Below are 16,836 nucleotides of genomic sequence, written 5' to 3' on the forward strand. Positions count from 1 at the left end.
ATTGCAAGTATGGTATGGAGAGAGTAAGGCAAGTATGGAGTATGGAAAATTGTCGTTCCATACCATACCATACCATGCCCTGGTCATGAACATATATAGTGGCGAGGTTTCATAGGCTGGCGGACCTCAATAACCAATTTGTCAAAACTATGCAGATGAAAGTCGGTTGGCCGGGGAGATAGTGTAGTGGTTACGATAAGCGCCCAGCACGCAGGCGAACTGCGTTCGATTCCCGTCGGAGGCTTATCTGGGCTCCTCTTCCCCTGCCGTTGCCGTTCTTACGGCGACAAAAAAGCCCAGAAAAAGACCCGACGAAAGAAAGCACTCACAATGAATGGAAAAGAACTAGTAGAAAGGGCCGCGGCTTCAAACGGATCAACATCGAGAAAGAACTGTGACATCGGGCACTCTAGGCCTAGGTGGATGTTAGAGTAAAGGATCGCTACTGATGCGTGTCATGACATCGCATTGTACATTGTGTGTGACTTGTTCAGATAAAAATATAACCCAACCATGTTATGTTGTTATGGCCCGATTCTTCGAACAGGATTGAAATTTAAATCTGTGAGTGGCGATCTGTTCATATATTTACTAATTCCACTTTTGGTTCAGTTCCAGGACACACAATGCTGACAGCATCATAACCATGTTAGCCTCAAACACGCTTCTACTATGTGTAGATAAAATATAAATACTCCAATTCTACACTTACAGACAACGAATCTACCTAAGACACGCCCGAATCGTTTTTATAAGCACATCACTGAAATAGTTTAAAAAAAAAGAGTGGCCAATCTGAATTTTCAACTATGTAATTCAGACTAAATACAGAGCAATAACTATGAATTGGATGTAAGTCGCGCAAAGCGCGAAATTTTTTTTTCAGTTGAGCTCAGCTTCGCGCCCCTCTTCAGATGCTTTCACGCCCCCAAGGGGCGCGCGCACACCAGTTTGAGAACCACTGTCTTACAATTATCATGGTGAAATATACTAAGAAAAAGTTAATCAAGTCCCTGCATTGCGGGCCGCATGCGGCCCACGGGCCGTAGTTTGCCCACCCCTGCATTAAGTTCTCGAATATTGATGCATGCAACACCAGATTCTCAGTGGCACTAATTCTGAGTTTATTCGATTCGTTTGGAAGGGAACCTATATTCCACTAAACTTGTTCGACGACGGACGGACTGGTAACGAGCGCACCAATATCGAATTTCAAACCATTGTGTATATTTGGTAAAGTGGATTTCTGCTGATATATATATATATATATATCGGCTTTCAATTAAATAAAAGGGCAAAAGAAAACAGGAAACAAAGGAACATCAAGATATCAGTTTTGGGCTCTTATCAAGCGCCTCCAGCGTGGGCGGTCGTGGGCGTCTTCGAGCGATAGCCCGCGTTGCGCTAGCTCGGTCTCTATTGTTGAGCGCCATGTGGTTCTATTCCAGCCACCTCTGCGCCATGGCTCTGTCGGAATGTGGTGCTGATAAGTTCGCGACATGCGCTCATTTGTGAAGTTACAGTTAAACAAATCGCACCATTTCAAAATTAAATTGGACTGTGTGGCTTGATAATAACGAGCGATGTTCCAGTATTAAAACATCACGTCGCTGTTTTGATGCTGTACAATGTGTAGTGTGTACATACAATCTTGCAATGGCAGGGTGTAAAGTGCGTTCTCGCGCGGATATGACGTCATCGACAGACGACATGAAGTAATGAGAGAGAGAGAGAGAGAGAGAGAGAGAGTCTTTATTTTCATCCAACCAAAATACATAACACACGGCAGTGATGGTGGTACAGAAAATATGCATGCACAGTTTCCGGTATTAGATAGGAATGATCGATGAGACCGTGAAGGTCATCTAGTCTGATCACAATGATCACTTCACGGGACTTTCCATGCCCACGCAAAATTACGGTCCCTTGCGGCGGCTACAACTACACCATAGTTGCCGGAGCAGTGCTTATTAATGAGCTCCGGAGCTAGACAGTGTTGGGATCAAGTCACTACCTTCGAGTCACAAGTCATTTCGAGTCATTGCAGATTTTGACTCTAGTCAAGTCAAGTCAAGTCAATCGATTTTCGAAGGTGACTCGAGTCAAGTCAAGTCACTCGAGATTTTTGGAGGTGACTCGAGTCAAGTCGAGTCAAGTCAAGTCAAGTCAAGTCACGAGTCAAGTCACAATTCAAGTCAAGTTGCCTTTTCAAAGTATGAGGCATGGTTACGTCATTGAATCTTGCTAGCTGTATAAAATACAGATTGAGTGGTCATTGATTTGTTACCGATAAACGATACACGCAAAATAGGCGCTGTATCGCTCACATATACGTAGAACTGCTAACTACGTAAGTAATTGCATAGCCTCAGGTTATAGTTACCAGCCAAAATAGAGAATAGCGAATTGATAAGATGCAATACATTACGTATTTACAAATTGATATATGATATATTCGAGCCGGCGGCAATGGTTGAGGACTATATACAGTATATTCGAATTATATTTCAATAAGACAAGAGGTTTGATTAAGGTGAGAACAGTGAACAGAAATAGACATTTTGCTATTAAATTACTTTACTATACTAGTTTGCGACAACATAAGCTGTAAGCTTCGGTCCTTTCGTTCGCGGTCAATTTATTTGTGAGAGAACCATGGAGGCTCAGTAAAACGCACGACCAATGAATGATTGGTCGCTCTCACGGGTTACATTCTTAAAGTTGAGGACATATATATTTTTGAAGTAGCAAAGTTCATGTATAAGTTTAACAAACAAGAAGTTCCAAATTCACTTGTAAACTACTTTGAATAATGCATGCATATACACAGCTACGGCACTCGATCTAAGAGCTCTTCCAACCTATTTATGTCTAATTCCGACAATGCTTTTCCTCCCTTGAAGCGTGCTGGAATTGATGTGTGGAATAAATTACCCCCGCGACTGAAAAGTATGAGTTTTCCGTCATTCAAGGCGGAGTTCCTTGACCTACTTCTCAGTAAGTACTAATCACCATCGGATGTATTCCCCATCTGCTATCGCTTCAAGGCATCCACTGCGTAGTTCGTTGTTGTTTTTCTGTTTTCGTTTTTTTACAAACCACCATATCTAGTAAGCATGAGTATATGTATCTATATACTTGTTTCTAATCTCCTATTTTCCGGCTTGACATGAAGATCGTAAGGATCATATCGCCCGCACCCGTCTATACTGTTATAGAGGCAATTACACACTATTATTACTGTGTATGTGTTTTTGTTTTGTTTTGAGCATTTTTCATGCTTACTCATTCTGTTTATTCCGGTTGACGAAGAAATAAATCTCTCTCTCTCTTACACCAGCGTTTCGCGAGCAAGCCGAACATATGCAAGATACAATAACTTTTGTCGACACCGATTACTTGATGACTTGAAATTGACTCGTGAATTTTGCTCCGAGTCACGAGTCAATCCTCATTTCTGATACGCCGAGTCAAGTCAAGTCATTTTAGCAAAGTGACTCGAGTCAAGTCAAGTCATTCGAAAAAGGTGACTCGAGTCATCATCCCAACACTGGAGCTAGAGTCGGAGCTAATTTATGATAAAAAGGAGCTCCGGAGCTGAAGCAGTTTAAAACTTACGACTGCCCCAAAGCCCTGACCCACTACAACGAATGTAATGTGAATTGTACAGGACGTAAAGGTAATTTGTAGTTCTATAATACATGTCTCGTATGCTGTGATACAACCAATCGAGGCTTCCACAGTGGAAAATACTATCGAAACTATGATTTTCGTAGATAAGTCAACTCTCGGTGTCATGGAGCCTACGATTTCAGTTACTCCTGTTACTAAGAATAATTTATCATCGAAAATTATAACATTTCCACTGAATATAGACTAGTCAGCCCTCAAGTTTACTGGACCACGACCTGACATATCGATCTTGCCTTCGGCCACATGCCACCTCATTTTGTCGCGTCTTTTTGCATTATCTTCTTATACTTTTCATTCAGTGTGCACGCCTCCTCTTTTCTTTACATCGCCTATAGGCCTGGATGGGTGTTTCATTTCTAAGACCACTTCAAGTCACTTCGACACCCTTCTATATTTTCATTATATCGCAGTCTTGTGGTGTTTTAATCGATAAAAATTCTTCATAAACTGAACCGTGGAAATCATAAAACCTCGACTGGTCTTACAAGGGCATCCAAAACAAGTAGCACAAGGCAGGGCTGTGGAGTCCGAGTTTCGCTAATATTTCCTTGGAGACGGAGTCTGAAAAGTTTTAGCACTCCTTGCTGTCGGAGTCGTGAAAACTATACTGCCTGGGGTCGGAATTTGTGAAAATGCTTTGGACTCCGACATCTTTGATATGAAAACAGGAATTTCAAAGGCCTTTTAAAATTACTAATAACAAATAAAATAGGATTTGTATATATCAACTAAATAGGCATGGTCGAAATAATAACAAGTAATCTTTATTGCGACGTAGAACTAGCATTATATAATCTCTGGTTGCATGCAAGATACAGATTTGAAGTTTCAAATCTTGCAAACAGCCATGACTGATACCTGACTAACACCCAGCCTTAATCCTTTCACAATCTAGCCGACAAGCCTGCCACCGGAACACAGAAACCTCACGTTCACGGTTTATTTATTCCAGAAATGCAAGTTAAGGACAGAAAATCGCAACAAAGAACGCTCTGTACAGTTCGTAATCGACACTGAGACCGTCACTGGCACCGGCATTCAAAGCTTGAGTCGTTCGAATATGGAGTACGTTGGCAACGGATACAGGTACCGGGGATTAAGCGAGCCCAAAGCCTTCTTGACACTCGTTAATGGCGAGGAGCAGCATGTGCCGGAGCTTGTCGTAAGTCTCGTAAGCCGGTAAATCCAATTGGTTGAAGCTGGAAGACAAAAACGTTGCTGAACAACACATTCGGAAAAACCCCGAATCCTCTACAGCTGGGGTGTCAAACATACGATTTCATCAAGCCCGACAATTCCAGGTAGATTGAAGAATGCATTTAATATCCAGCACATTTCTAACAAATGTTGAGAGTTTTAGTAAGAAATACTTTCATAAACAAATCCCTCAAAACAACAATGTGCAGTGCACATTGTGGTGTCGCTATAGTCACCATCAGGAACAAGCCGCTGACATTGACACCCAATTCCAAGATGGCAAAGTACTGCATATGAGTTCAGAGTTTTATGGAACAATGGACTCAAACAAGTTATTCACAGACGCGAAGCAGGGGACACAAAAGTCCCCGTCCTTGAGAGCAACACGAATCGTGATTTAATAATAATGATGCAAATTCAAACATCGACATTTACACTAAAATCTTCTGTATTCCTTACCACGCATACGCAGGGTTGACGCCAGTATACAACTAAATAAAGCAAGGAGGGATGGGCAAACTACGGCCCGCAACACCGTTTTGTGCGGCCTGCGAAAGTCTCAAGAAACGTATCAAAAAATATTGATAATATATGTACTAATAATCAAATTACTGCAAGAATATGGCGTTTCGGTTTCGAATCCCAATTTATAAAGTGCTGCCCGCGAACGGATTCAGATGTTGAATACGGCCCGCGAGCTGATAAGTTTGCCCACCCCTTAACTAAAGCAAAGGGAGAATCAACTTATATCATCGTTAGAGCCACTGTTTTAGCGATTTATAACTGTACTAACCTCCCAGTCATCGTACTATTGCTAATTCCAATGTTTGCAAATAAATGTGTTGCTAGAATAGAACCTCTATTATCTGTAATATAATGTATACTATAGTGCAGAGGTCTCAAACTCAAATGTGCTCGCGGGCCAATTTCTTAGTTTTGATGACGCCGCGGGCCGCACCACCAATAATAGGGATATTCAACGCAGAATTTCCAAGTAGGCCTTATTTGACGGGAACTTGAAGACAGGCATTCCAGGAACATCATCAATATGTAATTTACTACTGTACTATTCACGCTTGACACGGAAAAGAATCATATTGTGAAATATTTGAATAAAATTGATTTTATGCCGAGCAAATAATGAGTTATGGACATCATGCGATAGGATGCATCATGATTCATGTCATCGTCAAGCTGTCGGCTTATAATATTGCAGCTAGTGGACCTTTGACGTGCCACAATTTTATGTAGAATATTTTAAAATCTACTGAAGATTGATATGATATCAGAGCATTTGAGCGGTGTAGCCTAATCCGGGTTATGATATAGTGGTGATAAGTAGGCTATTGTTACTATGTCATTGCCAATGTCAAATTAAATCAGCGTCATATTTTGCCTTCGATTAATATTGGAACATATCAATAACAAGTTGAATATAATCATTATTGAGCCATAGTAATAGCATTATTTTTCAACCTTAGCGATCATACCCCTCGTGCTGCCAATAAAATTTCTCGTAGACCCTGTTCATTTTCAACACAATTTCTGATTGTAACTATATTAAAATTAGAAAGCCCCAATATTCCCCAGTTTATACGCCTAATTGCACAATGCATCTCGTACCCCATGATGTGGTGCTCCTTATCCCGAAGGGGTCTACAGACCCTGGTTAAGAATAGAAATGTCCAATCGCCGATGAATTCATTGGTGTTACAGCTGTGGAGCGTAATACTACCTTACTCGCCACCGATAATAACATGGATAAAGAGATCAGTCAACACCTAGCATGTAACCAACTACGGAGGTCACATAATGCCAATGGTTGCCATGCTGACCTGATTAGATAGCTATATATACCTTACGCAACGCAAGCTACCACCTTTTGATATAATACTATTCCCCATGACAGTTTTATAGGTTGTTACGTCCGTAGGATTGCCAAGTCACCGTTCCGCGTCGTAAGTCGCGATCACACAAAACCAAATCACAATATTTTCAGTCAGGAATCATCAACGGGTCATGTTTTATCATCATGAACTAGAAATGTTACGTAGCTGGTCTTTTCTACCGCATGGTATCTTTTAAAAGTGATGTGATTATATAGTTTGTTGAGATTTCAGTGTTCTTATAGCAGTTTTAGGTTGAACTTAAAGTTCTTATATCTAAAAAAGATCTGTGGCACCGAAATATATTGTCGAATACTTGAAATTCCAAAATGCCGTCGCGGGCCGCGTGTTTGAGACCTCGGCTATAGTGTATATAGTGACAATAATGTTTACCAAAGGGAAAAACAAGGGCATGGATTTTGAGGTAACATTTTGAAATCATTTGACTGGCCCGGCCCGCGACGTAATTTGAGTTTGACACCCCTGCTCCACAGGTCTGACTTTCAATCCATTGAATTACAGGGGTCGGTAACGAAGCACTTCCACTTTTGTAGCGTTCCATGTTTAGCTTACTGCCGCTACTCCCTCGGGCGGTTATGTTTTTAAACCACTTTCACTACTACTTAACAGTTTTTGAGGCACAAATAAAACAATGTCATCATCGAAACTGATATCAACACAAACAGATAGCATTACCATGTATGCGCAGACGGAAGACGCGACGTAGAACGGCTGTCTCTGTGGATCTGAAATTTCTGCGGGCCGGTCATGCCCTCCAGATGTGCGAACCCTTGCAGCGGCACTTTTGACGTTCCTGAGAAAACAAAATTGCAATACACCACAAACTGGTAAGAGCAAACGGAGGAAAAGAAAAAAAAACGTACCTGTGACAAACTGCAAAAACTTTGCTCTCTCGGCCTGGTCGAAGGACCTCAACGCGCGCCAGAACCACTGGATCTGCAGCGAGGTGGTCTCGTACTTGTGATACTCGGTGTTGTTGTGCAGGTCCTCGATGTCGATGTTGGGCAGGCCGGAGATGAGCAGCTCGAGTTCCTGCTCGTCGAAAATCGAGATCAGCCGTTTCGGGATGATCTCGTAGAAGCCTTCCAGAAACGAGCTGGAAGAGAGGGCGAGGCGGTTTTGTGATTCGGCGTTAAAGTCGGTTTCAACGGTAATTTTTGGAAAAATAAAATGAAAAAAAAACAACGGTAATTTTTGGAAAAATAAAATGAAAAAAACAACAACAATAAAAGGACTTCATATCTTGGGCCTTTACAGTGTTGCTTCCACTTTGAGTTGCAATACTGACTGCTTTCAAGTATCAAACACTTGAAAACTCACCTCAGCTGCTGCCTGATGGATCCCGTCATCTTCTCCTGACACACCAGGTGCACGTATTCCTTCTTGTTCGCTTCCGTGACCGGGATATCGCGGCCGCCCGGCTTCAGGTCTCTCACTTCCGTCTTTCCAAATTCCATGATCTGAATCGGAGACGAGGTTATTTCAATCCGGGGTAGTGCTGGCCACAGAGACCAAGACACACAAAATCTAAGATCTCGGACAGAGCTTGGACATCAACCAAGCGCCCTCAACTAATTGTTAATGTGTGACAGAAAACTTTCGCGCATATTTTCATCGGTGAGGCAATATTCCTCTAGAAATTTCGGTCAATCGCACAAAAAAGCATCGCAAACCTCGACGCTGAAATTCAGCTCGCTGCCAATCGTAGACACGTCGTTTTCCAGTAGATACACTAGGCCTTGCGAGAAAGCATAGTCTTCGCTCTCCATGTCCTGATACCGCACGGGCTTGCCCAGTATGTGCTTATAAAACGACCTCGTGAAGTAGCAGTCCAGCAGTTTGTTGTCGTAGATGGCCTTGGCGACTACGTGGCCGACAAACTGCAAAAACGAGAAACGGTGAAAAAAAAAACACCAAAAAACAAAACGATCACGTTCTACCTTGAAATAGGAGAGATGATTCGAATTGATGTAGGACGACTGATTTATCATGTAGGTGACCCTGTCGCCTGGCGACGTCTGGAACAACGCGTACATGGGATTGAAGATCTCCTTCGAAATGATGAGGTACCATTCACGCAGCAAACCGCCGGCGTCCTGTTGCGAGGAGAGAAAACGATTGGGTTAAACACAGTAAAAAATTCGAAATAGCATCAAAAATTGTGAAATTATAGAAGGAAAACGATTGGGTTCATACAGCTAATCAAATCTGGCGAAAAAAAGTGAAATCATAGAATGAAAACCGTCCGGTTGAATGTAGCACAATTAAAAATCAGGCAAGAAAAAACTGGGAAATTGTTTACGGAAAATGATCGGATGAAAAAACTAACGGTGAAATTACAGAACGAAAATGATTGGGTCAATTTGTGAAAGTGAAAGGAAAACGGGCGGTTTAAATCCGGGGTTCTCAAACTCTTATTAGCGTGGACCCTTACATTTTTGGATGGATTTGTGGCCCTCCAAAAATTTACTGGATTTACAAAAAGTTTGATAAGTTGACAAATAAAGTCAGCTCGGCGCGCAATTACTGCAAGCCACCTTCACAGTAGATAGGTAAAAATGAGAAGTTTTATAGTTGTAGTTTCAACATTAACTTTTCACTCACCGCTTGAAACCGGTTTAAATAGAGCACATGAAAAATCAAGCCAAAAAGACACCACAAACGTCGCCGCACTCACCTGGCCCTCTTCGCCTTCGAACACGATGTACAGCCGGCTTTTCAGTTCCTCCTTTGCGCGCCGGTGCAGTTCCCGAAACGAATCTTCGAAGACGTGCTGCCGCCGAATTCTGATCGCGATATCGTCGCGTCGCGACATGGAATTCTCTTCCAGCCTCTCCAGTTCCTGAACGAACGCACCGGTGAGTGTCGCGCTTGGTTGACCGCGCGGGTTCGGGATCATACCTGCCGGAAATGCTGTCTTTTGACGTCAAAGTCCAAGACCTTGGTGTGGTTGACCAGAACGGAGAAGGGGCCTTCGGTGAGCGCCACGTTGGACTGTCTCAGGATCTGGTTGAGTATGCTTCGGTGCGTGTCTGAAACAATGATTATTATATTATATGACATACACCAAGATATAATGCGACCATGATTCGAGTCAAGTAGCTCTAGCTAGATGCTGTGATGTCATATTTTCGTTTGCGACGTTTCCTCTTCCATTATTTACACGGACTGATCTTTGCACTGTGCCGCGCTATACACGTTAATCCTTTCAAAACTTACCTGCAAAGTCCAAAAATCGCTTGGTCTCGCTGTTGATGGCGTCTTCTTTCGAGGACGACTGGGACTGCTGCGAGGACGACGCTTCTGAAAAGTTCACAAGACGGTTACCAAGTATCCCAGTCTTGAAAGAATCGCTAAAGCGCTAGCAAGTCTATCTGGTACCACTACACTCTGGCACCACAAGAACTGTGGGTATCGCGTTATTACTATATCCAAATCATCTGTAGACAGTACACCATGTTCACTCACCGAGATTCATTGACGGCGACAGCGGCTGCATCTCCAAATGAGACAGCTGAGATTCTGCGTCCTTGTGCAGGTCGGCCGACTTTGCCGCGTTTTGCTTCGGAGCGTGCACCAAGAAGAAGGCTTCCACGGTGGGCTAGTCGTGAAAAAAAAAGTGGGTCGACACCGGTCTTATCAAAAAGAACAAGCTCGAGTCGATTACCTGCAACACCAGCACGGCGTGCGGATCGTTGCTGTCCTCCAGCTGCTTCAAACACTTTCCTAGATTGTCCCATAACTCCTCCAGCTGCAGCTTTTCGCACAAGCTCCTCGGATCTGGAAAACGGACGGAAACTTGGGAAATAATCGTCGTGTGTCACATTCAAATTGGCGTGATTTGAAGAAATGACACGCATTGAATTCAATCGCTCGAGTCAATATAGACAGCGGTTCGGTGACCACGCAACACAAAATCTCACCTTCTTCCTCTACCAGCTCGTTCTTGCCGTCACTTTCACTTTCAGTTGCGGTTGATCGTGAAGGCCGCGATGCCGGGTCCGCGTCATACCCACTTGACTCCAGGATGGTGGCAAGCGCGTTTTCCCCAGCCTCGTGATCCTCGCGAGATATCCTCACAAACGGCAGTCCGGCGTTTCCTAAACATACCTTTCCATTAGCGTGAGAATTTCATTTTCCTTCAATTGATTCGTAAATTCGGAACAGATCAGCGGCCTACAGCTCGTTTGATCAGCTGTATGCGAAAACGTAGAGAATTGAAACATGAAGTTTAGAGTTAATTTGGAAATTCGGAACATAGTTTCTGCGTCGCGTCATAGAATCGAGATCCTGGTTTGCTATGAAGGTTCCGTACTGCAAAATGCCGCAAGTGTTGTGTCGAGCTGATGGAAGTAACCTACAACTTTAAGCAGTTATATGCCGAAATTTTCAATTGATCTGGAAATTCGAAACGTATTTTTCAGCATCGTGACGTAATATCGAGTTCACGGGTATAATTAGAACCACTCTTTGCATACGTCGAAATGCTGCAAGAGTCGTGCAAAACAGTTTAAAAGTAGCACACAAATTGTTCGACCAGTTACATGCGTAAGCTGAGAAGACAATCGAAACAATAAAGTATCTCATCGTGTTGCGGAAATTTCAAAAAACCACCTACAACGCATTATCAAAAAGGCAGCATCAAAATTCTTGTTACTGAAATTTCCAATATTCGCTTTACAGTAGCATACATTCGCCTCGATTACACATCAGGTTAATTTTGATTCATCAAGGTTACACAGTTCTGCAAAATCTATTTTGAAATTCCGATGGTCCCCACGCTAATCAAGGTTGCGAGCCACCGAGACAGAATCTCTCACCGAAAACGCGTGCGGGCCATCCGCGGCCCTGAACTCCCATCGATCTCCTCCCGCCTGTTGTGCGCTTGTCTTCCTTCTTGCTAGAGCGTAGCTGGATGATCACTTTCAAGATGCGGAGGAAAAACGCCTGCGACGACGACAAGAGATGTTTGTAATCGGCACGGACAGTCACGGCAGTCAGCGTTGCTACGCAAGCAGATGTAATAGTCATTCTGTAAATTTCTACCCGAATACAAGTTGAAACAGCGATTTTCGATATGTGTCAAAACTGCTTCATGCGGAAGTAGTACATGTAAGGTTCTGAGTAGTTTCAAAAAAAATATTTAGTGACTAAACAAATAACGAAACCAAAAATAAGTACAATTTTCGTAAATAAAGCAGCGGTTGCTGTGACGGTTGCTATTCGACCGGGCTCTTACGGCTATTTGACACACACGAGTGATGCACGAAAAAGTACTTTCATCTTTTCAAAATCCATCTGTAAAGAGTAGTTTTGCCAAAAAACCTGTTCCAGCAGAAGTGGTAGTACTCCAAAAACGTTACTGCTCGAGTAATTAATACAAGTCAGCAAAACCGACGGAGTGCTTTGAGCAAGCGGAAGTGCTACCAAACGGGTTATCGACGACCTATGCCGTTTCTTTGTTGTAGAGATGTTTTCGACGGGATTGTCAAAAATCACAGACGAATATCGGCTGTCAAACGATGCCGCAAAAAATTTTGTAATTCAATCGCTCGCGTCGGAAAGCAGACCTGATTCGAAGTCTTGCTGGTGAGGTCCTGCATGACGGGCAGCTGGAGATCACGTCCGACCGATATCACTTTCTCCTTACCGGAAGGCTGCGACACGGCGAGAGGATCCGTCCTAAACCGGAAACGCGTATTGAAGAGACAACGCTATGCTACGCGATTGCATGTGGGAAAGGTTGGAATTGCCATCATTGCCTTCCACTGTCCAAAAATGCATGTTATGCGTGCGTGTGCGTGCCTTTTCGTGGGGGGTCGTAGTGTGAAGACTCGGGATGGGCACAACAATTCGAGCACTCGAATCCGAGTCAAATAATAAGAGTCGGTTTTGCCTAGCGCTTCGCCAACTAGAGAACATACGCTTCACATCGAGGATAACGTTGCAATGTCTGTCACAATAGAAGGAGTTGCCTTGTTCTGCACGAATTCTTGGCAACATCCATACCTAGAATTTCCAGCATTGTTAAATCTTAAAAGCCCCATTGACTCGCAGGAGATTCATGATACTATTCGTACTCGGTTCAATGCTAACAAACAGCAATCATATAACGATCATACAACGACACCGAAACACGTATGATAGCCATCAATCGGTAAATGATGGTCGACATTCTCACCTCTTGTTCGTTGCTGAAGAGCTGCTAGCCGAGATGCCAGACGTGCTGGTTTCAGGCCCAGGCGGAGAAGCCGCATCCAGCACCATGTCCTCGACGAGATGCTTCGACATTTGCTCCGACAATTCGACGACCTGCGCGCACAGCTTGTGGCCTATCTCTTGAGCGCCTGCGACAAACACGAAAATTGGAGCAAACTGTAGGACCTACGCATTTAGTGATGCCGCAGCCCTTTGTAGCAATGGTCCTGACCGCCAGCCCTTGCACCGATGCAGGTCTGCTAAATATCTATATCAATTTCATCCCCAATTGCAAAATGTTAAGACTGTTTATATAGAGTGATTTTGAATTCTCTACTAGTCGCTGACCATAGGCGCCGACTTTTATTTTTTTTACGAGGTGGCGAAGTCTTGTGACGTCATAATTGTTCCATATCGATGACGTCATTGTCGCACGCAAACGTAATTTACTACATGCCGCTGGTGTACGTGCAGAGCTGAACCATTCGCGTGACGTCTAAATATCGGCCTTGCACTCATTAATATCAAACCATGCAGTCGAGTTATTAACTGGAATCTTAAAACGGTACGATCATTTGAAGTGTAACTGCGGCCAGCGCTACCAGTCCGTCCGACTGAATCTGCAGTCACATCAATGTTATTCACGCGCAATGTCCAGTGTGACTAATGAAATACACTACGCACTGGCCTTGCAAGTAACACACAAAAACTCTCGAATACTTCGAGCAGACAATAATGATGATTACAAACGCGAAATCGCGCAGCCAATCAGTAATTGTCTCTTGCGGTTTCTTGCTTCGCGTAGACCAACTCGCATCGCGGCAATTGTTTGATGATTAAAACATTGGTGCATTTCCCGATTTAAGTTCGCGAAGCGTTTCGGGAGTACATCGGTCAATTCGTAAATTCAATTTGCATGTCGACAGCCGCCAACGCATACTAATTGAATTACGTGTTGACGGCCGCACAAATTTCGTTCTACGGCCGCGTGTTGGCCACTCTTGGGCTAGAATTAATTCCACTTCCGGACGCATGCCGCGATCTTACCAATAGAAATCCACTGTCTATCTAATGCCTAATAGTTTAATATTTAGTAATGTTGTTCTCGATACGAGTACATCCAGCAATCAAGTTTATCGGAATGTAAAAGGTTCCCTGTTCAAACGAATCGAATAAAATCAGAATTTGTGCCACCCATAATCTTGTGCTGCATCACGATAATAATGAAAGGAACACTGAAAAATGACTTTTTCGGAGTACGAATGTATCAAACAGATAACAAGAAATATAGATGATGGTAAATGAGAAAGCATGTAATCTAATCAGTATCGCCACAATCGGTTTTGAGTGTGACACCGTATTGAGTAGTTTTCGTCACAACAATTGTTTTCTCATTATATCGGTGTTTAAGCTGTATTGCTGCATTTCCCGATTAATTTCACGGGCAAAGCCTTGTTAAAGAAACGAATCTGCGCAGAAATGAATTCCAATTTGCAGGCACACACCAACCCACCCTCCAATTTCGCGCTCCGATTACCGATCACGAAGCTAGCTAGCTCATGAATGGTTTTGTAAACGAATATGGGTGCACATAATTTAGATTTCAGAAAACCAGAACGCATATTTGGGCACCTGGTAGGCAGAGGAGATCTAGGATGGTGCTTCTCAGCACACGCTAGGCGCGTAGCCAGTCGAAAAATTAGGGGGATTTGTATTTTTTTCAAATTTACCAATATAGCATCAATTCCATTCGGGTCAAGTACATGTGTAAATGGCGATCATATAATCTCTTCGTATCGACGATTTTAGGCGTATGATAAGCTTGCCAAAGAGTCCGGGAGTGCTGTCAATTAGCGAGTCAGTGATCTCTGGTGAACAATTAAATACGCGCGCGTATTACGCAGTGTCGGCTACAGTTTTCGCAAACTAAATGCCCGAACTTGATTGCACCGATTTCAAACCTTTGTCGTATTTCAGAACTTGAGACATGATACACATCTTATGGTCGTTACGTTCAAGTATTAGCGGGAATCAATTTCGCACGTTAAAGTCTGTTTGCAGCGATTTGATGTTATTCAGTTTCGCGATGTCGCTTTTTAATCAATATGACATAAAACAATCACTAATTAGCGTAAACTCGACCGTATTGTCTCAAAACCAGCGAGAGATAGGAACCAAAGCATGCTAGGCCCGAGACGCGATAGTTAGGCCATAGGCCAGCAATGATATCTGTCACTCCAAGCCTGTAGCAGATGCTGTTGTGTAGGCCAGCGATGATATCGTGTACACCAGGCCGAAGCCGCCAATGCCTATTCGATTGCACAGTTAAGCGATGATATAGTGTGTACTGGGCCTACTGCAGATGCGATTGTTGAAGCCTGCGTCACCAGGCTTCATCGAGATGCGATAAATCAGGCTGGTTAGGATTGGCACGCGCACGGGAATGAATGACCTAATTTCGCGACCATCTCAGCGGGAGATCATCACAGATTCTTCTCGCTAATTCACAACACGTTTCTCGCAAATCCGCCGCGCGGAACACTGATTACACAATTATTGAATTGCAACTGAATATTTGAGTTAGAATGATCATTTCAAAATGACGGGGTTTCGCGTTTCAAATAGGGAAGTTAGACTTCCGAAACCCCCGTCGCCACGACGTCTTTAACAAGGTCGCATCGATTCGCCTTATTACTGGTCACAAATCACTTGGGCGTTTGAGCATTTTGTACGGGGTGGCCGCCTATGTCGCTGACGATTATCTCTGTTTTGTCCTTATTTTGAGGGAGAAAAACTACACTGTCCTTATTATTTTCGTGTCAAGTGATGACCTCATACTAGGATGGCTATAATCATGGCTGGTCGAGAGCGATGGCTTTTCCTATATTTTTCAGCATAAATTCGGCGGATGGGCAATAGAGAATAAAGGGCTCGTAAATTACATTCCCGCCTACCTTGCAGCAGCAGCCTGACGATAATCGGCCGCAAGTTGACCTGGGTCTTGGAAAGGTGGAAGAGTAGCGTGGTGGCGTGCTCGAGTCCATCCTCGGAGCAGGCGTGGCTGGTGAGGATCTGCACGGCGAGTTCCAGCTCGCGTTCCAGCGGTACGCTGGCTTTGTTTTTTTTCAAGAAATACGACGCAAAAGATATCGAGCCCTGGCTTCGCGTCGAACCTGAAACGCAAAGACAGGATAAGTTGTCGTCGGTAGCCAAAATTTCAAAAGGTAAGTCCTAAATTTGTGCCAGTACGCAGAGTATCTGAAGATTTGACAGAACATTGAAACCCCAAAAATGCCTCCAAATCTCTAACTCCCGATCTAGGATATTTTATATACGCCAGAAGCTGTCAAAGCAGTCAGCGTTGCTATTCAAATACAAGTAGCCATGTAAATCTCTACCATGTACGGTCTAAGTAGAAGTACCATTTAATAGCACCATACACATGCCCATTCCAAGACACCTAAAACTACTTCAAGATTAAGTAAAAAACTATTGAACTGCTCAAGTAACTAGTTTAGACAACGTAGTTCTGGTTGAGGGGGCCCGCACACTTTTAAAAGTTAATCGGAGGTGCTACTTTGAAACAGCAAGGCTTATCTTTGAGACTAACGCAAAAAGACGACACTACAAACAATTTCGCCCAGTTTTCACGACCACTGCACTCGTGGTATAAGTGAAACAAACTCATGCTGAAACTACTTTCTGCTTTACAAAATCCATATTGCAGTAAATAAAGTATTTTATCAATGACTACCCCTGGTATTCACATATTGACAATGGCGATGGCAAGAAACTCAAAAACGAAATTTGTAAAATCGTGATGCTCGATCTTCGAGACAAA

General features: G+C 43.3%; 1 protein-coding gene and 1 long non-coding RNA gene across 8 annotated transcripts in view; one reads left to right on the forward strand and one right to left on the reverse strand.

The window, feature by feature from the left end:
* Positions 1 to 4,619: 4,619 nt before the first annotated feature.
* The window catches only part of LOC145446813 (E3 ubiquitin-protein ligase HUWE1-like), a 71,717-nt gene continuing 59,500 nt past the window's right edge, over positions 4,620 to 16,836 (reverse strand). For all 7 annotated transcript variants that reach the window (XM_080325182.1, XM_080325187.1, XM_080325183.1 and 4 more), the window contains 16 exons: positions 15,950 to 16,168; positions 12,979 to 13,144; positions 12,368 to 12,479; positions 11,618 to 11,744; positions 10,721 to 10,897; positions 10,465 to 10,577; positions 10,266 to 10,398; positions 10,017 to 10,100; positions 9,699 to 9,829; positions 9,475 to 9,639; positions 8,738 to 8,893; positions 8,471 to 8,677; positions 8,118 to 8,257; positions 7,661 to 7,893; positions 7,473 to 7,590; positions 4,620 to 4,892 (listed from right to left, as the gene is read on the reverse strand). In XM_080325182.1, the coding sequence (XP_080181308.1) occupies positions 4,790 to 4,892; positions 7,473 to 7,590; positions 7,661 to 7,893; positions 8,118 to 8,257; positions 8,471 to 8,677; positions 8,738 to 8,893; positions 9,475 to 9,639; positions 9,699 to 9,829; positions 10,017 to 10,100; positions 10,266 to 10,398; positions 10,465 to 10,577; positions 10,721 to 10,897; positions 11,618 to 11,744; positions 12,368 to 12,479; positions 12,979 to 13,144; positions 15,950 to 16,168 (2,384 nt within the window). In that variant the 3' untranslated portion in view covers positions 4,620 to 4,789. The remainder of the gene's footprint in view (positions 4,893 to 7,472; positions 7,591 to 7,660; positions 7,894 to 8,117; positions 8,258 to 8,470; positions 8,678 to 8,737; positions 8,894 to 9,474; positions 9,640 to 9,698; positions 9,830 to 10,016; positions 10,101 to 10,265; positions 10,399 to 10,464; positions 10,578 to 10,720; positions 10,898 to 11,617; positions 11,745 to 12,367; positions 12,480 to 12,978; positions 13,145 to 15,949; positions 16,169 to 16,836) is intronic.
* Positions 7,810 to 8,202, forward strand: LOC145446817 (uncharacterized). The gene is made up of 2 exons (XR_013917360.1): positions 7,810 to 7,947; positions 8,030 to 8,202. It is a non-coding gene; the product is annotated as an uncharacterized LOC145446817 (long non-coding RNA).

This window comes from Botryllus schlosseri, chromosome 9, assembly GCF_051294905.1.
Source record: "Botryllus schlosseri isolate E-star chromosome 9, Bs_hap1, whole genome shotgun sequence".
Classification (NCBI taxonomy): domain Eukaryota; kingdom Metazoa; phylum Chordata; class Ascidiacea; order Stolidobranchia; family Styelidae; genus Botryllus; species Botryllus schlosseri.